Below are 23,209 nucleotides of genomic sequence, written 5' to 3'. Positions count from 1 at the left end.
CCTATATTATTATTTTTGTGTTCAATTTAAAGACTGTCCCTTATTATTGTTGTTGTACTTTTATTTCAAATTTATTTCACATTGTTCCACCCATTTAGCTGCTAGCCAGCTGTATACCCCCATCACTGAAGACTAGTACATGCCTCCTCCGATACATGTGAAGTCAACCACTGTCTGATGCAGCGTTACCGAGTATCATCACAGCACACTCTGAGGAAAGCACAGGGACTCAGTTCTGACACATCAGCTCACAGACGCAGCCTTGTGCTGATCTACCCATCAAGAGAGAGCAAGACCAATTGTGCTCTCTCAGGGCTCCAGCAAGCTGCATAACCGGGATTCAAACAAGCGGTCTCCCGATCATAGTTGCAGCGCTTTAGGCTGCTGGACCACCTGGCACCCCTCAATGTTTATTTTCAGACCTCCTCCAACCAAAAAAAGAGAAATTGAGTTCTTAATGTGTGTTGTTTCTATTTTAAATGTATGGTGTACACTGGCTATAGGATCATGTTCTAATTTCCGCATGAAAAGCCAGCTGTAAATACCTTTAGGCGTATTGTGGATAGATTACAGTCGGATCACTCAAAAAAAAAAAAACATTCAGAAGAGGCCAGAGACTAATATCATCCATATTTAATACAAGTGTAAACTTTTCTCACTGTCTATAAATATATGTGGTTGAGTTTGTTTACCAGTAGGTAAACAAACTCAACCACATATATTTATAGACAGTGAGAAAAGTTTAGGTGAGTAGGTGAGAGCAGCAGAGTTTGTTCCGGTGTAAAAAGGCTGTTGTATTTTCCTGAGAGAGCACAATTGGCCTTGTTCTCTCTGAATGGTCTGTATTTATAACATTCATTTATGATGAGAGTTACCTACTATCAGGGGTAGGTGATATGGCCATAAAGCAATATCACAACATTTCATGGTATTTTCACAAAAACAGTATTCTTGGCGATATTTTTTTTTTTTCAAGAATACTCTACTGCAACAAACTGAAAATGTCATTTAATTATTGAATACATGTTTGCACACCCCTAACTGAGATATAACAAACATACACAACATTTATCAGAATGATCCAGAATGTCATGATACTAGTAATGCACTTCAAATATCTCCATATATCCAGGATTAAAGTAAAATAAATAATACTGGACAGATATAGTCTGTCTCTAGTAGATATATAATGGGGAAATGAGAACAGTGTGAATTTTTCTTTTGCTAAAACAGTAAAATAAAAACAATAAAATAAAAAAAAAAGTATTTCCCTTATGTGATCATTAGGAACAGGAGATACGACACAATATTTCAGGGTATAATATTGTTATTATTGCAATATTATTTGGTACAATACGATATGGCACACCCCTTCTTTTAACTCTAACACTATGTGGGACAATTTGGCCTAGTTAGTCTGGATACCCACACCCTGCACTGTTAAATATTTCCTCCACCTCATCACGCCTAACTCTGCACATTAAGTACTTAATTCTCACCTGATGAGCTGGATCAGGTGTGTTGAGGGAAGGACTCCTCAGAAATTTGAGGACAAATATTTAGAGTAACTAATCAACAGCACACTTTGGGTGCAACATCAGCACCTACCAAGCTGTTACTCTGCTGTTTCTTTACAGTCTGATTTAATATAGATTGTAAATCTATAGATAGATATATAGATTGCGCCTTCTGGAATCAAGCGTATTAAGACTTTATTCTACTTTGATTAGAGTAACTGTTTCTACTGTCCAGGGATGGTTTTCTACATGATTTTGCAACATTACAGTGAGGTTGGATTGCGTTAAGCAACAGTATTAGTGACGTATGATTCAGTATTATGTACTGTATACTGAAGAAGGCTAGTAGTTCTGTCAGTGTTTATGTCCTCAACAACTGAAACACGAAACAAATTACACATACTGTTCAGTATATTTCAACAATATGTTTTAATATTGTTTTAAACAGACCTGTCACAATAATTACATTATCAACTTATCATACAATAAATGGAAACACTCAATAATTTAACTTATCGATTAATGTGAATCTGTACGTCAACTTTGTTTCAAAATGCTATATTTATTCTATTTGTTTTTATTTATATTAGATTTAGGCCTGCCTGTCATGATAATTACATGAATGATGTTTTACGCAAAGTATTCAAAAAAGAGATTTATCAAATGTACTATTGCAAGACTATTGTAAGACACAAGTTTAATATCAATTTACAATAAGCCATTCTTGAATATATTAGAGGTGTTACAGTATTTAAGTAGCTCTTTATCAGTTTATCACAATTTCCTTGGTTTTCTAGTAAACAGATTCATTAAATTCAGTGTGCATTAATATTAATATATCCTTTAAGCTACAGTTTTAATATATTTAAAATGTTTTTTTTTCACCTCATATCCAGAGTTTTAGGGAGTTTTATCACTTATCACTAAATCATTCCGCACCCAGGACTGATTCTGAACTCATCTGGGGGACATGAGGAAATTTTTTCCGAGCTATGGATCTATTGCGTGATTCCATTCCTCTCTCTTTTTTCTCTCTGAATGAATAATTGCTGTTTGCTTTTGGTTTCCTATTTTACACTAATAAAAACACTTATATAGTGAGGCACAGCAGCAGGAGCTCCCCAGATATAGTGCTGTTGCTGTTCTCATATCACATGATGTTTCTCCAGGCAGGACAGAGCGAGACTAGCGTTCGAGTCCACAGAGCTGAGCTACCATCAATCCAGTGTGTTAGCTTATTATGCTAACTGGCTAGTGTTAGCTAGAGAAATGTGCCAGTATGCTTCTTTGGCGGTGATGTTCTACGAAGCACTCCGTAGTGCCTCTAGTGGTATGGCAGTGTGTGAAAAATGCATATCGGAGGGGGAGTTAAAACCAGCACTAGTTTCATGTCTGTTTATCTGCTTCAGAGAGTCGTATTATTACATAGAAGTACTTTCCTAAAGGTAAGACAACCTGTTTGTGCATTTACGTATCTTTGTCAGCAATTGGTGCAACTTGAGTTGGTAGAATACTTTCATTAAAAGGGTTTTCCTGTCCACAAACGTAGTTATGATAGCATGTATCTTTGTTTGAAACAGTCTTGAGTAAATCTTGTGTGTTTTGCTTGAGAAGCAGAGCTCTGTTCAGTGTTAATTGCCTTATTTGTGCTGTCTGTGATCATTTCCATGTTTGGTGAAGAATGTCTGATGTCTGTCTGTGTGTGTGTGTGTGTGTGTGTGTGTGTGTGTGTTCCATCTCTGCCCTAAGGGTAGGGTGGATGCTTGCTAGTTAACTCTATGATAAGGATGTGACTCTGAGGTTGTTTTGTTGGGTTGGGTTGGGTTTGTGTGTATATCACAGAGGAGAAGAGATGCAGCGCAGAATTCTGGAATCATTGGAGAAAATAGTGTTTTTATTGTGATGATACACTAAGAATCAGGGCAATATGATTCAATAAACTTCATTTTCTATTTCCTGTTTAAGTGGCACCGCAAACAGGCACAGCACGTGATCAGGCTGCACGCTGAAGTACCACTCAAATACAGCTGTTAAGTAATGTCTACTAGTCTAGTCTACTGAAAGCCTGTAATGAAGGTATAAATCTGTACTGCAGTTAAAGTGTTATAATTTTAGAAACGTGCCTTTATTTGTTCCACCACCTTTTCAGCTCACTTGCTTAACAAATCTTAAATAGAAAAATAGAAAAACAGTAAAACATATTTAATACATACTTTTTATATGACTAAAATTTATTAAACTAAAACTAGACTAAAATGTTTGTTTTGTTGACTAAAACTAGACTAAAACTAATAATAACCAATAGACTAAAATGGGACTAAAACTATTATACATTCTAGTCAAAAGACTAAAACTAAATTAAAATCACCCGTCAAATCTAATTAAATGAGTTCAATAATGACTATATATAGGACCTGTGTGGATTAGTGCTGTGCGATATGACGATAAATATCGTCCCTATGGTTTCTACAGTAATTTCATCAATTATTCATGCAAAAATATAAAGTAGGCTACGATGAAGTGTATTGGCGTGGTCACTTTGCATTAACTCAGTTTATATAAGTGATAATAAAGTAATCTTCGAAAAAAATCTTCGTAAAGTTTTTTTCCGACGTGACACTGCTTTACGTCATTCGACGGACACTTTAAAAAATGTTAATTGAGTTTATTTTGATAACTCAATTTAAATACCTGTATAATTTTGAAACAAATAGGTACTGGATCTCCCTTATCTGTTTTCATTTGATACATATATATTGCTGCACTAAAAGGTAGTAATTCTCATTTGTGAATGTTTGGTTTAATGTCACTTTGAAATAAAGTTGGAAAACAGTAAGCAATGATATTATTTTGTCATATTTTTTGAAGAATAACTGAAAACAAACTCAAATGGGGTATATTATGATATATATCGTTATCATGATATAAAAATTCCATATCGTGATGTATGATTTTTCCCATATCGCCCAAAAAAAACTGTCCTTAAAATCCTTTAATTTTCCCAAAAATCGTCAGTGCGCCTTTTAATCTGGTGCTTTTTATGCATAAATTCTACCAGTCTGGTTGTAAGAAGCAGTAAAGCCACTTCACTGAAGTACAGCGTTATACAGGAGTGTCAGTTTAGCCAGAGACAGGAGCAGTATTAGCTTTAGCTGATAACCGCGCTAGGTGTTAGCTCTTTTACCGTTCAGAGGTGAGTATTATCAGCCTGTAGTCTGCTATTCACTCCGGCTAGCACTGCTGGAGAAGCATTAGCCGCTTACCGCACTAAGCCCTAACTCTTTAGGATTGTATGGTTGTAGTATGTGTGTTTACCATGTTAAAACGAGCTACATGAGATGAACCGCTAGCTAATATCACCCTGGCTTACCAGAACACTCAGGGTTCCTCAGTGTAGCTCTGTCGGGCAGCATTTACCAGCATTTACGTTAATTTATCCGCTAGTGTTCCAGCCCTCTCAATTCCACCCATTATCATTATCAAGCAGTGTAAATCATGCATTTTAAGATGCAGTAACATTACTTGACTCTGTAGTCAGGCAGCCGGACCATGGTGTTCAGGCAGTGATACAGAGTGTACCTCCTGGATGCATAATGAAGGCCTGCTGCTCGTAATTCTCATGTATATTGTATAGTATTGATTACTCTCTGGACTATGTCTGTATTGATTATCCTCTCTAAAGGCTCTGCAAGGAAGTGATCCATTATCCATTATGACTTTCTGTCTGTTTCATTTTGCAAGCTCTAGCAACTTTAAATCTGACACTAGATGCAAAAGCAGCGCAGCTTTCCCAGCACATGATCTGTATGCATATGCAAACACAATCTAAATTTTTAAGGATACATCCAAGGTGTTGTTTGTATTGTATTGTTCACAGTGTATTCAGTCTAAAGCTATTGTTCTGTTACGTAACCTCTGACAAGCACACCCTATTAAAATCTGTTTTAATACTTTAACAATGCAGTTTTAGCATACATTGGCAATTTTTTCACTAATTATTTAATGATTTTTTTTATGTATAGTTTCAGTCAAGTGTTGACACACACCATTTCAATGTTTTTCTTTATTTTTTTTTATTTAATCAAGTTTCCCCACATTGTAGGTTAGTATTAAAGACGTGAGAACTATTAAGGAACACGTATGGAATTATATAGTCAACATTAAATAAAAAGTGTTTGTCCTCCTCATTAATCCCCTATTCTAAACCTGATATAATGAGATGGTGATTTGGGATGAGCTGAAGCTTCACAGCGTAAAGAAAAAACAGCAACTATTGTTCAGCACCTCCATTATAGACTCTATTGCTTAGCCCTAAGGGTGTACTCACACTAGGCACGGTTTGGTTAAATCGTGACCAATCAGAACTCGGGGTGGGAGCAGAGCTCCAACTTCATGGTTGTGGAACAAACAAATGAGCCTGAAGCGAGCAGCTGAAAAAAAGCTTATGTATGACAATCAGCACACTGACACACTGACACTGACTATAAACATGCATATTTGTAAGAAGATATATTCCAGAGCAGAACTGAAAGACTGGGGAATGATGTACATAACATGCTAATTTATCGCATCATTTTTGTTACATTTGTCTAGGAGAATTTGAGTTTGTTCATGTTCTTTGAAGACACAAGTTTTTGTAGTGGATATTTAAATGTAAATAAAAGAATAAATGTAATGCAATTATATTTATATTAATGGTGTCAATTAAAATACTTTGAAGGAAGATAAAGCTAACATGGGGTGCTGAAATCAAGAAAGTGTGAGAAAAACTTTTCTTTACTTTATTGTAAAACTGTTATTTGCTTTATCTCTGCTTGGTTGTAAAGATTTCTGAATTAGAGTTAAATTTGCTTAATTTTGAGTATAAAAGGGTGTTTTCACACCTGTAGATGGTTTCTATGGTCCGGATCAGTTGATGAGTTTGTTTATTTAGAGAGTTTGGTTTGTTTTCACACAGACACAAACCTAATCGCTCCAAAATGCACACCCATAAACCACACAAGCACATCTTCTCCTCTGATTGGCCAGAGATGTCTGGGGTGGGAGCAAGTAAATATAGAAGTAAATATAGCAAGAAGATTATGTGTCTCAGTGTTTATATCTGTGCAGTGTGAAGCTGCTTTAACACAGAACGCTACTTTGTCACTGTACTTTCAATGGGATGTGCAGCACGGCCGCGAGCAGTGAATGCTGCACATTAGTTCATGTGTAAACAGCATGGAGCAGCATGAGACAGTGTTTGATCATAGCAGTACATTATCTGGCTAATATATCAGATTAAACGGCACTTTATAAGCAGCTTAGCAAGATTAAAAATAAGTATGTTTGGTAGCTGGGTCGGATCGAGGTCAGATCACCTTCTCACCACAAGCAAACGGCAGAATTTGGGGTTAAACTTGGTGGCATAATTAATTGCCTGTGTTAACGCCTTTTAATGTTGACAGCCCTACGATAAAAATCTGTACTCTGTGTGAAAGGGCCTTAAGAGTAAGAGAATCAGACCTGGAGACAGAGATGCAGACATGTCTGCATGTGTCTGTTATCACTGTACACAGAAACTGTCTGTCTACTAAACTCTTCCTTTACTTGTGTGTGTTTTTTAGACTTTGGACATTAACTGGACTGGCCTGACAAACATGTTGGACATCCCAGGACTCAAGTGAGTAATACGTTGGAAAAAGATAAACATGTGACCTTTGTGTTTTTTTGTTTATTCATTCATTTGTCTGTCTCTTTATTATGAGGTTAGTTATTTAGACACACACAGATATAAACCCAGTCGTCTGCCATATGTCTAGATTACAGCCGCTTCCAAGGAAACACCCTAAGGCAGAAACAGGAAGTACACTGAGCATATGGATTTGATGGTTTTGTTTTATGCTGGTGATAATTGTATTACTGTGCGGTACTGTCTCTCTCTCCCCCTCTCTCTGTCTCTCTCTCCCTCTCTCTCTCTGTCTCTCTCCACACTCCTCTTCTGTTCATTGTGTTTCTACATTTAGGAGGCTGTGTATGTACTAGTGTATCTCCAAAAACAATAGAATATCATTGAAAAGTAACTTTATTTCAGTAATTAATTTCAGAATGTGAAACTCATGGGTAAACAAAAATGATTTTAACTCATGAAACTGGCCTGGACAAAAATTATGGTACCCCTGAAAGTAATCTGACCAAAGACTGTGTATAGCTGGACAGAGCATCGTCTCTCAAAAGTGAAGCCACCACAGGTCGGGCGCCCCCTGCTGTTTGGTTGCAGAAAGCTGTGTAACCCCACCCATCCCCATAGGTTTCAATGGCAAAACGAACAACTTTCAATAACGTTTTTTTCTAATATACTGTAATTCTACCTCCATAATTTAAATGCAACAGCTAGTGTAACCTCAGCTTATACTGTCAAATTTTTTATATCCCCACAGAATTCGTTTTTTAGAAACGTTATTCAGCTCTATTCAAAAAAGGTGTGGTTATTGTAAAAGGGCTGGGTTACATCTAGCCGGGGTGGGACCAATGACTGTATGGGCGGGACCATAGACTGTGTGAGCTCTGTGGAGGCAGCTCTCAGGGGCGGGGTTATTTAAATAAGTAGGCTGTCTCTCCACAGTCTTTCTACCTCCTCTGGTCTCTACTGCGCAGACTCGGGTTTCAGGATCGCCAACATGCCGGAAGGTTTTGGCTTCATTTTCATTGAATTAATCTTTTTTACAGTCTCTAAATCTGTCCAAAGAGACATGTTAAATCAATATGACATATGATTCAGAAATTTAAGAACCTCCCTGGACGTGGCCGCAGGAGGAAAATTGATGACTAATTAAAGAGACGGATAATACGAATTATAACAAAAGATCCTGTTGTTGTTTGAGCCAAAGTTGACTTAATGGGAGACGACCAAAGAAGACACCATTGTTGAAAGCAAAACATAAAAAAGCCAGACTGGAATTTGCCAAACTACATGTTGACAAGCCACAAAACTTCTGGGAAAATATCCTATAAACAGATGAGGCAAAAATTGAACTTTTTGGCAAGGCACATCAGCTCTATGTTTACAGATGGAAAAATGAAGCATATAAAAAAAAGAACACTGTCCCTAATATGAAACATGGTGGAGGCTCTGTTATGTTCTGGCTGCATCAAGCACAGGGTTTAATCTTAAATCTGTCAAGGATACAATGAAATCTCAAGACTATCAAAGGATTCTAGAGAGAAATGTGCTGTCCAGTCTCAGAAAGCTTGGTCTTAGTTGCAGGTCATGGGTCTTGCAACAGGATGATGACCCAAAACACAGCTAAAAACACCCAAGAATGGCTAAGAGAAAAACATTGGACACTTCTATTCTGAAGTGGCCTTCTACGAAACTCTGATTTAAATCCTATTGAGCATCTTTGGAAGGAGCTGTCTGAAAAAGGCACCTTTAAGACCTGAGACAAATGGATCACAGTTTGCTCATGAGGAGTGATTTTATTCCAGTGATTGCCTCAAAATTGTGCAACAAAATATTACGTTAAGGGTACTATCGTTTCTGTCCAGGCCTGTTTTATGAGGGTTTTTTTTTTTCTTTTCATTTGTTCATTTCATCTCATCTGATCATTGTAGAACAGAGTGAAAAGAGGATAGTAATAAAGTATACAGAGAAACAGACACAGAACTACAGTCTTTAATTATAGAACTACAAAGTGCTTCTATATGATCGGATGATCTGAACTTGTAAAAATGGATAATGGGTATTAAAACATGGCGGTATAATGTTAATGTTAAGCGGAGAATGGAGGTGAGCTGATTGCTTTGGGATTTGTGGGCTTGGTCAGTGTTGCATCAGTGTGAGAAGCAGTGTATTTTTTTATTTTTTTATTCGTAAGACTGTGTACACACACATTCTGTAGCAACAGCACACACTGTTCCACCTCCATTCAGGTATGTTACAGCTGCTGGAACACCTCCTGCAGCATGACACACTTTTTCTGCTGCTTTACTCAACACACACACACACACACATACTGCAGTCCTGGAAGTGCTGCTGTTGTTTAGAGCTGCCAGTGTGATTCAGCCTTTAAACAGTAGGAAAGAATTGTGTTTCCTTAACATATATTTGCATCGTTCTCTCAAACTCCCATAGTTAAACTCACTCTCTCTCTATTTTGGGTCTGTTTAGATTGCACGTGTGTGTTTGATTGGCTGAGTGTGTGGGTGGTGGTGTGCAGTGCTGCCCCTCTACACCCCCACTCTCAGATTTTGGAGTTTTTGCCCTTAAAAGGTCTGCCAGCAGAGTTTTAATGACTGTTGTTTGGTTTCTGTCTCTCTCTCTCTCTCTCTCTCTCTCTCTCAAACACACACACACTCTCTCTCTCTCTCTCAAACACACACACACACACACACACAAACACACACTCTCTCTCTCTCTCTCTCTCTCTCTCTCTCTCTCTTTGTAATATAAAGGGCGGTGCCTGCGTGTTGTGGTTCAGGCTTTTCAAACTGTATGCCTTTTCAACACAAACACATTAGACACACCCTCCATGTCATTTACTGTAGCTCATTTCATCCCCCTGGTGGCCGTACCAGACAACTGCAGCACAATCTTTATGACTGAAGAAAATGAATGTACATTAGTTAACCCTAGAACACTAACGTTAAAATTAGTAACACCGTCACTGATATAACATGGTCAGTTTACCCCTAAACATCTCTATTTTTGTACTTTGTGTATTAATATTTGGCTGATGCCTGTTACTCTGTAATTATCTTCGTCATTGATTTTTCATGAAACCTTAAACTCTGTGCTCAACATTACATTACATTACATTACATTACATTTGGCAGACGCTTTTGTCCAAAGCGACTTACAATAATGAAGTGCAAAAGTAATAGAAGTTAAAGATAAAACATTTTTAAGATAGGGCTTAAAGGAGATTGAAGGGAAATAAAGAGATAGAGGAGTGAAGGAGGGGAAGAAGGAATGAGATTAGAAGTAGTTAGTGTGTTAGAGTAGTTAAGAGAGTAAGTGTTTTTTGAAGAGCACAAACAATATAATAAACAATATAATAAACTGTACCTTAACCCAAGATTGTAAACGCTGGTTAATTTTCACTCATACGATGTTTTCATGTGATTTTCATTGGTGTTGCTGCTTTCTGAGTTGTTTGGGACTTTGGGTTTGTAGCTTCAGGGCTCATTGATGTCATTAATGTTATGGTTGATTCCCTCTTTCATCTATTTTTATTTTTTTTTGTGTTTTATTTTTTTTTGTGATTTTTATCCAACGTTAGTGATAGAGAGTAACATATTTTTTTTATGGGTGTGATTTATCTGATGTTAGTGATGTTTGTGTGTTTAAATCATCAGGTGCTCACATGTCCCAGGAATGGGTGGACCAAAGATCCAAAGTTCCCAGAAGCATTTTTTTTTTATCTGTTAAGGATGACCTGATTTTTTATAGGGTCATCCACGGTACCTTTTTTAAATGTTATGTGATGTTGTTAAATTAAAAAATTGGTCACTAACATCAGATAAATCACACCCATGAAATATGTTACTCTCTATCACTAACGTCGGATAAAATCACATATTGTTTTATAATATTGTGTTCCTGAAATAATTGCAATACATTATATTATTGTCATGTTATGCAGCAGATATGAAAATATAAGCATAATAACACATTTACGCATTACACACAATTATATTTAATTTTAAATTGCAGTGCACTGTTAAGTATTTTGAGTTTTCAAAAGGTTTTAATATCCTAAAAAAATAAAACATAACTGCAATAAAACAGCTTTATTGAGGGCAGTAAAAATGAATGCATTCATGTTTATATAATGTATGATAATTCGCCAATATATTAATTTTGACAGGCCATTAAATTAAGCCATTAAATACCATTTAAAAAAAATTAATATATAGTTTTTCCCCATTTTCTCCCAATTTAGCTAGGCCAATTTTCCCACCCATTCAGCTGCTACTCCGCTTTATATACCCCATCACTAGTGATGCCACAACACAAGGAGGGTGAAGACTAGCACATCCCTCTTCCGATACATATGTCTGTGAAGTCAGACTCCGCCTCTTTTCCAACTGCTGCTTAGAGGAAAGCGCAGCAATTCGGTTCTGATAAATCAGCTCACAGATGCCTTGTGCTGATCAGCATCACCCTTTGGAGTGATAAGAGGAATGAGCACCATCTACCCACCCAGAGAGAGTAAGGCCAATTGTGCTCTCTCAGGGCTCCAGCAGCTGATGGCAAGCTGCATGACTAGGATTCAAGTCAACAATCTGCCGATCATAATGGCAGCGCTTTAGACTTCTAGACTACTCAGTGCCCCCATTAAATAGCAATGAATTCATTGTATGATGAGGCCAAAGGATTTATGCATTCAGTAATGATACACTTCAATATGCATTCATATTTCATTATGTTATTGGAGTTTCTCACTGGTTCATTTGGTTAATAGCTTTGCTAATGAATGCACAATCTCTCTCTCTCTCTCTTTATTTCCAGTGGGCTTTGTGATGGAGTGATTGAGGACATTATCTCCAGTAACCTGGTTCTGCCCAACAAAATAACTGTTCCACTGGTGGGCGACGCACAACTGGCACAGCTACGCTTCCCTATACCCAAGGTATAATCTCATTTTTAATGTCTTTTTACAGTCAATTACATTAGAACTGCAGAATATTGAAACCCAATATCATGTAAGTCTTTATTCTTTTAGCACAGTAGTTCTCAAACTTTTTAGGCCATGTACCACCAATAACCAAACTAAAACTAAAACCTCCAATTACCACCTACAAGCCATTTCACAGAAACGTGTGTTACCACACACAGTCATTTATACACAGAAAGCTAGACGTGTAATCCACACATATACATATGTCGTCGGAGCTTGCCAGCTTTTGCAGTCTTCAAGTTAGTATAATAACTTTAGGTAAAACTAGGTAAGTTATTTGATTGTTTTTTGTTTTGGTTAATATAATATTCTTACTAAGACTCTCAGAAGGATTTAGACAAGTAAGATCAACAACATAAGAGGCAAGCAGTGAACCTTATTAAACAATTAACTGTAATGCAGAAACTGTAGTTGGCAACTGGCTGATTGATGTAAATGATCATATCTTACGATGTTCCACAGGGTTTTACTGTAGGATCAATGAAACTGATGTTAATAATGATAAAACTGTAGCTTTGAGAGTAAAGGACTGGATTGTAGTTTTACATAAAGGTTCTAACAGATAAATCACTAAACATTAACTAATGTAATGTTAGGAAAATTACTAGATTACTAGATGGAAACTTTATAGATTTTAGTTTTTTATATTTAATTAAAAGCCGATGTTTTTCTAAAGTCATCTATTTGGTGTAACCCCTAACTAAATTAATTGATAACCAGATTCCCAAGACGTCAGTGTGTATTAATAATGTGTGATATTAGTAATGCTGTCTCTGTGTTGGAGATAATGTAACTGATATTGAGTGTGTGCCTGTTGTTTGTAGGGTGTTTTGCGAGTGCATTTTCTGGAGGCACAGAACCTGCTGGCTAAGGACAAGTTTCTAAAGGGTCTGATTAAAGGGAAGTCTGATCCGTACGGGGTGGTTAAAATTGGCAACCAGCTTTTCCAGAGCAAGGTGATCAAAGACTGCCTGAACCCTAAATGGAATGAAGTTTATGAGGTACGTCTTTTTTTTAATGCAACCAATAAAACTGAAATGGGTTAAAAACATAAGGTTGTATTTCACTGAATCAGTCAACTGCACTGAATTATGTTGTTTGAGAGAGTGAAATAAAGTCCATTTATTCCTATATATGCAGTTCCTTTATTTATGTTATTTCTATGTTTCAGTTTACACAAAAAAATTGCTCTACTGATTGCCTCTCAGCAAATAAGAAATATTCCACACAAATTACCTATGTATATTTTTTTGGGGAAAAAGTATGTACACACCTGCATATATATGTATACTAGTGTCTCAGAAAATTAGAATATTATATTATTAAGATCAGTTAGTACTTTTTTTTAGCAGTGTGGGCAGTGTGCCAAGTCCTGGAAGTGCTGGAAAATGAAATCTGCATCACCATAAAAGTTGTTACCAGCAGAGGGAAGCATGAAGTGCTGTAAGATTTTGTGGGAAAACAAAACTGCACTGACTTTAGACTTGATAATAAAACACAGTGGATCAACACCAGCAGATGACATGTCTCTCCAAACCATCACTGATTGGTGGAAACTTCACACTAGACCTCAAGCAGTTTGGAATGTGTGTCTCTCCACTCTTCCTCCAGACTCTGATCCCTTGAAAAATTTACTGATGATCAGTGATGGTTTGTAGAGACATGTCATCTGCTGGTGTTGATCCACTGTGTTTTATTATCAAGTCTAAAGTCAGTACAGTTTTGTTTTCCCACAAAATCTTACAGCACTTCATGCTTCTTCCCTCTGCTGAAACAACTTTTATGGAGATGCAGATTTCATTTTCCAGCAGGATTTTTATATTTTATTAAATAGTTTCAAATATATATATATATATATATATATATATATATATATATATATATATATATATTTACCACATATTGCTCAGTCTTCTCTCTGCTTACTAGAAATTAACTGTTTCTTGTTCTAAACTAATACTAAAACTTTGTGACCAAACCACGATATGAATTGATTGTAATATTTGATCAGTGCGATACATTTAATCTATTAACAAGTTGTACAGAGTAAGAAAACAGTAAAATAATAATATTCAGTTAATAGCCAACATTCCAGCATATTATATTTTAGTGTGTGTGTGTGTGTTTGTGACAGGCGTTGGTGAACGATCAGCAGAATATTGAAATTGAGCTTTTTGATGAAGACCCCGATGAAGACGACTTCCTGGGCAGGTAGTGTTTCTGTGTTAAGAAGCATTTCAGAATATTTATTTACTTAAAAAATCCAATCATCCAAAATCCCAATCCTAAAATCATGCATTAAAAAGCTCTTTGTTTCTCAAGGCTTACACTGGATCTGAATGAGTTGCAGAAGGAAAAGAAAGTTGATGAGGTATAAATGTTCACTTTCTAATTATAAACGTCTATTTATAAATTGTGGTTGTATTTGTATGATATTCATTTCTGTTTTTATTTTTTTATGCAGTGGTTTGTGTTGGATGAAGTGTCCTCTGGAAAACTGCACCTAAAATTAGAGTGGCTGTCTCCTCTATCTACATCTGATACACTGGACCAGGTATCACATACATATACACACACACACACACACACAAACAAAACTGCACCACAACACCTCACATGCATACAATAGGATGTGCATCATAGCTGCCCAGTAAAAAAAACAGCACCTTTACAGGTGAGATAAAACTTTTGTAAGATTTCTTTTTTTTTCCTCTCCCAAATTTACACGGCCAATTACCCCAACTCATTAGGACTCCCCCTATCACTAGTGATGCCCCAACACACCAGGAGGGTGAAGACTAGCACATGCCTCCTCCGATACATGTGCTGCAGCATTCCAAGTAGCATCACAGCGCATTTGGAGTAAAGCCCAGCGACTCAGTTCTGATACATCAGCTCACAGATGCTTTGTGCTGATCAACATCACCCTTTGGAGTGATGAGAGGAAGGAGTGCCATCTACTCACCCAGAGAGAACAAGACCAATTGTGCTCTCTCATGCTCACTCTGGCAGCTGATGTCAAGCTGCATGACTGGGATTCAAACCAGCATTCCCCCGAACATAGTGGCAGCACCTTAGTCTTCTGGACCACTCAGAGCCCCCCTTTTTTGTAGAATTTCTGTTGGTCCATTTGTCAATAACGGTATGTTGTGTGCACTAAACTACTGTTTGTGTATGTATGTGTGTGTGTTGCAGGTGTTGAGCAGTATTAGAGCAGAAAAGGGACATGCTAATGATGGACTCTCTTCAGCACTGTTAGTCGTACACCTGGACTCAGCCAGAAACCTGCCTGTGAGTACTTATCTATCTATCTATCTATCTATCTATCTATCTATCTCGATCTATAGCTATCTGTATATCTTGCAAGCTATCTAGCTATATATCTTCCCATCTATCTAGCACTCCCTATCTATAACTATCTGTATATATCTTATCTATATCTATCTGACTTTCTGTATATGTCGTGCAAGCTGTCTAGCAATCTCTCCATTTATCTATCTGTATATCTAGCTATCTAGCTATCCAGGCAGCCATCTAGCTCTATGTTTTTATAGCTATCTGTTTACAGCTCTGGATAAAGAGATCACTTCAGTTTCTCTGATTTTTCTATTTATAAAATGAACATTGTTGTTTTATTCTATAAACTATGAACAGAATTTCTGCCAAATTCCAAATATAAATATTTTAATATAAAGCATTTATTTGCAGAAAATTAGAAATGGCTGAAATAACAAAAAAGATGCTTTCAGCTTTCAGACCTCAAATAATGCAAAGAAAACAAGTTCATATTCATGAAGTTTTAAGAGTTCAGGAATCAATATTTGGTGGAATAACCCTTGTTTTTAATCACAGTTTTCATGCATCTAGGCATCATGTTCTCCACCAGTCTTACACACTGCTTTTGGATAACTTTGTCTTTACTCCTGGTGCAAAAATTCAAGCAGTTCAGCTTGGTTTGATGGCTTGTGATCATCCATCTTCCTCTTGATTATATTCCAGAGGTTTTCAATTTGGTAAAATCAAATAAACTATTTTTAAGTGGTCTTTGAGCTGTATATCTTTCTGTTTATCTGTATATTTAGCATGCTATCAGGCTATATATCTACCCATCTATCCAGCTTTCTCTGTATAGCTATCTGTCTGTTTATGTATCTAGCTATCTCTGCATCCAGTTATCCATCTGACCATCTATCTATAGCTATCTGTATATACAGTATCTATCTGTCTATCTGTACATCTAGCTGTCTGTCTATCCAGCCATTCATCTGACCATCTAGATCTCTATCTAGAGCTATCTGTATATACAGTATCTATCTGTATATCTAGCTGTCTTTCTATCCAGCCATCCATCTGATCATCTAGACCTCTATCTATAGCTATCTGTCTAGGTATTTATGCATCTACATCCATCCATCCATCCATCCATCCATCCATCCATCTTAATAGACAGTTAGCTACATATCTAGCTAGGTAGCCATATATCTATGTATCTATCTTTCTAGCTAGATGTCCAATGTCAAGCACTTTTCGGTAACTAGGTCCACTCTTTCTTCTGCTTCAAGGCCAATCTATACTTCTGTGTTAAACCTACGTTGTAGCTTATGTGTACACTATGTATAGCCATGTATCCTGTGCAGTAGTATAAACGTGCACAGCAGCATAGGGCACTCTCACAGGCTATACTGAAGATGACACGTTGACTCAACACAGAAGTATAAACCATAAGCCTTTATGCATGATTATCTGAGCTTATTCTATATTTTTAACTTGCGTATTTATATATTTCTATTTACTTTCAGCATTTTTATTCCTCTTTTCCTTTTTATTGACTTTTTTCTACTTTTTCCTTCCTCCTTTTCTCTTTTCTGTTTCCTGCTTCGCTCTGTCACGTGGTGTCCTGTGGTGAAGAGTGTATTTGAGGGGGATTTGAGCAGTGGTTGTCTAAAGGAGCGTCGCACTGCGGGTCTGGTGTTCTGTGAGAACACAGCAACTCTCTGCAGGACTCTGTTTGTGAGTCTGTTGGCTCGGCTTGCGTTTGTTTGTTTTAATTTCTGCTTTTCAGCATGATAATGATGATTGTTTGCTTGTTTGCTGTCATGGTCATATCAAAACCTATTGTTAATTCCCCCTAGTTTTATTACAGTGTTTCTAATAAATGGTTCCCATAGCTGCAAAAATGACACCTTTGCTTCAGAATTATATTAAAAGTAACCTAGCAAAACAAAACCTAGCAGATAGCTTTTAATTTGAAACAAGGGATGCAGGAGGATGAAAAAGAGAGGTAGGAAACAAACAAACTTTAATACCAGCCAAATACAAAAAGCACTGTAAAGCATGGTGGTGGTAGTGTGATGGTCTGGGGCTGCTTTGCTGCTTCAGGTTCTGAACAACTTGCCGTAATAATGGATGAAACCAGGAATTTTGCTGTTTACCAGAGAATCCTGAAGGAGAATATCCGGCCATCTGTTCATGACCTCAAGCTCAGGTGTACTTGGGTTCTGCAGCAGGACAATGACCCAAAGAATACAAACAAATCCACCTCTGAATGACTTAAAAATAAAATTAAATGAAGGTTTAGATTTAGAGGCAAACCCTTATTTTTACACAGGGCTAGATTAGTTTGGATAGTTTTTTCTGTAATAAATGAAATTAGCATTTAAAAGTACCTTTTTTATTTATCCAGGTTATCTTTGTCTGATATTAAAGTTTGCTTGATAATCGGAAAAGTATCAGTATAATAAAAAAGCAAAAACAAAAGAATTCTGTAGGGTGGCAAATACTTTTTCACACCACTTTACATTAAACTAGCTATTGTAATGTTAGAAAGGCTTTACAGTCCCAAAGTACATTCGCAATGTAATGTAATGTAATATGACTGTAAATAGTGTCCAAATAACCATCAACATTACTGTAGAAAAACCAATCATCTGGTAGGGGAAAACGCTCTGCTCAGTTTAAATAGAAGGGAATCAGAAACTGTGGCTCACAAAATTTAATTTAATATTAATTTAATACATTTTTTAAAAACAAAGTTTTAGATAAGGAATGTTATAGAGTATATCAGAGTGTAGCTTGCTTCGAATGCCGGCTAGCACTGCTGGAGCAGCATTAACATTACCCGCAAACCGTGCTAAGCACTAGTTAGCTCTTTCGCCTTTCAGAGGCAAGTATATCTGACTGTTGCTTGCTGCTGACTCAGGCTAGCACTGCTGGAGCAGCATTAGCATTACTCCCTAACTGTGCTGAGCGCTAGTTAGCTCTTTCACTGTTCAGAGGTGAGTATATCGGACTGAAGCCTGGGTTTATGGTGTTAAAACAAGCTATGTGGGACGAACCTCTAGGTAATATCCCTCTGGCTTACCTGAAATCTCTGTAGATTAAGATCCATAGGTAATGTTAAGGTATTAGAGATGCAAAATTTTGTTTTGACCTTGACGCTGTGCTTGTGTTCTAAAAGCGTCTTTGTTTATGTTTCCTGATGCTTCCTGATATCTACTGGGCTTTATCTGACCCCTTCATTTGCTTGCTTGTGTTCTGCTTTGCATTGCTTACTTTACCTGCACCCCTTTCAGTCTGAATAGAAATGCTTGCGTTAAGAAGCAAAAGTACCTGTATGTGTGTGTACTTAGTTATTTGTACTGCATGTGTATTGTGTTTTTTTTGCAACTCAGCAAATTCAGAGTGGTGCAGTGCTATTGTCTTTAGCATTATGTGCGATATAAGAGTATAACAGAACAGAAATGTTAAATAAATACTCCAGATCTTTTCAACATCTGTCTGTTGCATGAGTGGCACATGATCAGTTAACATGGACACATAATAAGTAAAGTTATTAGTACTGTATTTAGTATTATTTAGATTACAAAATGTATATATCTTAATGCTGAAGAGAGATGGTAATAAACAGTATTAGTCAATAGTTAATTACTTAAATTTCTTGGTATTTACTTATTTAGTCCTATTCAGTACCACAGGTAGCGAGTCATAGAGAATTGTTTTGTGATATATTGAGTATCACAGAATAATTGTATATAACTAAATGTTTTGTGGCGCCAAAAAACATTTACAGTGAAAACCAATGGCTGTTTGCTGAAGTCAGCACTGGATTTTTATTAAATACAGTTTTTGAGGGACCAAAATCAAAATATATAACACACTAGTAAAGCAGCAGCTAACAAATGCTAACTGCTAGCATTTACTTATACTTGTTTTATTTATATATAGTAGTTAGTTGTTGGGCATTCCAGGTCTTATTTCACTATTGGTACTGTGAAATGTAGCTTTAAAGATAAATTTGTAGTAACTATCCACCCATACATAGAAGTAAAATTGTGGTTTTCTAACTATTTAAATATAGTAAGTTTTTAGATTTTACACAAGGGGGTACACTTTGTACTCAAATCTTTTTTTTATTTTTTTTGGTATGACTATATGTATCACTCAGTATCTGATTGCATGTTGAATGGATGAACCAGGTGTTTAGTCTGACACAACACTTCACCTTATTTCGGATGTTTATGAATAATTATAATTTATGAATATATTTATGCTATAAACATAAGCATGATGTTTTATGGCAATAGTAAATGTAAAAATGAGCCCTAAGACAGCACAATTGGGCTTGCTCTCTCTGAGTGGGTAGATGGCGCTCTCTAACCCTCATCACTCCTAGGTGTGAGCTGATGTCGCTGCACTTTCCTCCAACGTGCTGTGATGGTACTCATCAATGCTACATCAGCAGCGGTTCAAAAAGAGGCAGTGGGTGGGACAATTGACCAGATAAATTGGGAGAAAAACAGGAGAAACTTAGAAAGGAAAAAATGCTTTATGTTTACTGTTCATAAATGTCACGCTAATGTGAAGTGTGTATGTGTAAGACTCCTGCTGTGGATTGCCTTTTCTATATCATAATCATCATCATCATCATCCTCTTTTCTTCATTTTCTTCTTTATCTTTTTCCTGGTGCAGTTTCCTGTTCCTAATGCTTTTCCTTTTCCTTTAATTATCATTTGTTCAGCCCTCCCCATTTGTCAGTCATGTAACAATATTAATAATATTAACCTGTTAAACATGGTGGTGGTGGTGTCACAGTATGTCTGTCATGGCTTTAGAAGGAATAGTTCAACTAGAAATCAGATTTTCAGCTATAGCAATAAATGTCTAGCTTTTATTTATTCATTTATTTTTTAATATTTCTTTTGTTTACAACAATTTGTAGCTAAATAAGTAGTACAAGTATTAACTATAGGTGCATCTTAAAAAATGAGAATATCAAAGTTACTTTATTTCAGTAATTCAGTTGAAAATGTAAAACTCATATATTATATAGATGTATTAAACAGACTGATCTATTTTAAGCCTTTATTTAGTTTATTCTTGATGATTATGGCTTACAGCCAATGACAACTCAAAACAGTCTGTGTCAGACAATTAGAATATAATAGAATATCACACTACTTTGGGAAGTGTGGGCAATTAGTCAGGTCCTGCTGAAAAATGAAATCTGCGTCTCCATAAAAGGACTTGATATTTCACCAGCAGATGACCTGTCTCTCCAAACCATCACTGATTGTAGAAACTTCACACTAAACCTCAATCGGTTTGGACTGTGTGTCTCTCCACTCTTCCTCCAGACTCTGATCCCTTAATTTACAAATTAAATGTAAAATTTACTGATGATCAGTGATGGTTTGGAGAGACATGTCATCTGCTGGTGTTGGTCCACTGTGTTTTATCAAGTATAAAGTCAGTGCAGTTTTGTTTTCCCACAAAATCTTACAGCACTTCATGCTTCCCTCTGCTGATAACAACTTTTATGGAGATGCGGATTTCATTTTCCAGCAGGACTTGGCACACTGCCAAAAGTACCAGTAGGTCTTATATAATAATCTGATAACACTGATTTTTGAAAAAGAAATAAACATTTAAAATAGATCACTCTGTGTTTAATACATCTATATGATATATGAGTTTCACATTTTGAACTGAATTAATGAAATAAAGAAACTTTTCAATCATGATTACATTTTTTGAGATGCACTTCTATGTTCCAGAGTCTTTATGCATTTGATAAAATAAAAATTTAAAATCTAAAACACAGTTCTTACTAAGGAAATACTTTGTGCATGCATTCTGTAGTTGAATCTGCTGCACATTTCAATGCATCATAATGTAACAAACAATTGATTTCAGTCAAACTATTCCTTCAGCTTTTATTGATTTTTTGGGAATTTTGTGATTTCATCTAATTCATTGCTTATGTTGTCATGTTTTTCATCCCCCATTTTGTGTTTTCATTGTGGTGTTTTCCATGCTGGTGTCTTTGGGTTTGTTTTATGGTTTTAACCTCTTCTTGCATGCTCTCTTCTAATTACCCTTCTGCCTGTGTGTGCACATGCACACCTATTGTCTGGGGTCATCCTCTCCTTCCCGGGAAAAAGCGCAATCCATTAGAATTCAACCATGCATGTCTGAAGGAGTCCTCAATCAATAAAGCATTAAAGGTAATGGCACACTACTAAGTGATGTGGGCACATTCATTAAGCACTACACCCACAACCTACCAAACACTTAGGAGGAGATACTGAAACAAACAATGACCGAGTGAAAGACACTGTGTTTTCCTTTGGTGCAAGCTGCCTGAGTTGCTTAGTATGTACAATGTAAAAAAAAAATGAAGAGAACACTTAAACAGTGTTGGATGTAACTCGGTACAGAGTAATGCATTACAATTACCTGAATATATTGCCTATAATGAAGAGGATTACAAGTAAATGAAAATTTAGCTTAATGAAAATGATGTTACATGAGTTTCTCATATTTTTATATTAAAATATATATAGCATAAGTTATCTTATGCATATTTTGTGCATGCACTAACCCATTGACAGCTGCCTGATTAGCTGGTCACATGACTGACTATGACACATGCAGCACAAATGCAGTGTGGGTAAAAAAAAAAACCTATATTAGCATCCAAAGCAGCCACACAAGCTAAACTGGATGTTCGTTTAATGCCAGGACTCAGTAACTCAGGGAAAAATAAATAGACTTGTTATAGACTTTACATAGTAGAGGAATTGCTCCTACTATATATTCTTAAATTTTCCCAAAAATCGTCAGTGCACCTTATAATCCAGTGCTCCTTATGTATTCCATCAGTCAGGTATTACGGAGCAGTAAAGTTACTGTGCTAAAGTACAGCTTTATACAAGAGTGTTCGTTTAGTTCTCCAGCACCGAGACAGAAGCAGTATTAGCATTAGCCGCTAACCGCTGTTCCCCTTTCAGAGGTGAGTATATCGGCCTGTAGCCTGCTGTTAACCCCGACTACCTCTGCTGGAGCAGTATTAGCAGTACACGCTAACCGCACTAAGCAGTAGCTCTTTTGCTGTTCAGAGGTAATGCTAATGCTCCAGCCTTAGTGCTGGAGAAATTTGGGAATCTTAAGCTTACTGTAAATAAACGGAAGCACTTCACTCACCCAAATAGACAGTTTTCAGGAGAGAAATCTGTGTAGATTAACATCCAGCACAGAAAGTGTTTTTTTAAGATTTACAGTTTTGTTTACTTAGCTAAAGCTTTACAGGTTGTTGAGACCTGCTAAATTAGAAGGAAAACATGGCGACACCCCTGTTCCTTACTAGTGTCCCATAGTGCGCCTTATGATCTGGTGCACCTTATAGTCTGAAAAATACGGCATGTACTATGTAGATTTAAGTCCAGTATAGCTAAATTAATATAGGTTGTAGCCTGTAACTTAAAAGTAAACTAATGAGGAATGACATTAAAATTTCCAGGATGTAAAGTAATATTATCACACTTTTTTAAGGCACTGCACTCAAATCACATTAAATCTCAAATAAACAGCAGTTAAGAAAATATTTCCTAAAATAATAAACTGTGTAATTAGTTGACAGCAAAAATGACGACAGTCAACAAAAAACAATATCATCAACTCATGGAGGGCTGATCTCAAATTTATGTGATGATAATTTCAGTAAGATAATGAAATCATCAATCAGGCTCATCCAG

The 23,209-nt window shown here is 36.5% G+C and overlaps 1 protein-coding gene across 3 annotated transcripts in view; it reads left to right on the top strand.

Annotated features, from left to right (window-relative positions):
- esyt2a (extended synaptotagmin-like protein 2a) overlaps positions 1-23,209 on the top strand; it is a 76,685-nt gene that overhangs the window by 39,689 nt on the left and 13,787 nt on the right. The window contains exons 7-15 of one of the 3 annotated variants that reach the window (XM_007232166.4): positions 7,121-7,176; positions 12,007-12,127; positions 13,000-13,176; positions 14,310-14,386; positions 14,498-14,546; positions 14,640-14,729; positions 15,371-15,466; positions 17,084-17,185; positions 21,617-21,679. In XM_007232166.4, coding sequence (XP_007232228.3) covers positions 7,121-7,176; positions 12,007-12,127; positions 13,000-13,176; positions 14,310-14,386; positions 14,498-14,546; positions 14,640-14,729; positions 15,371-15,466; positions 17,084-17,185; positions 21,617-21,679 — 831 coding nt within the window. The remainder of the gene's footprint in view (positions 1-7,120; positions 7,177-12,006; positions 12,128-12,999; positions 13,177-14,309; positions 14,387-14,497; positions 14,547-14,639; positions 14,730-15,370; positions 15,467-17,083; positions 17,186-21,616; positions 21,680-23,209) is intronic. The other 2 variants (XM_007232168.4, XM_007232169.4) reach the window with 2 other exon arrangements.

This window comes from Astyanax mexicanus, chromosome 4 (assembly GCF_023375975.1).
Source record: "Astyanax mexicanus isolate ESR-SI-001 chromosome 4, AstMex3_surface, whole genome shotgun sequence".
Classification (NCBI taxonomy): domain Eukaryota; kingdom Metazoa; phylum Chordata; class Actinopteri; order Characiformes; family Acestrorhamphidae; genus Astyanax; species Astyanax mexicanus.
This window is presented reverse-complemented; position numbering and strand designations above follow the sequence as displayed.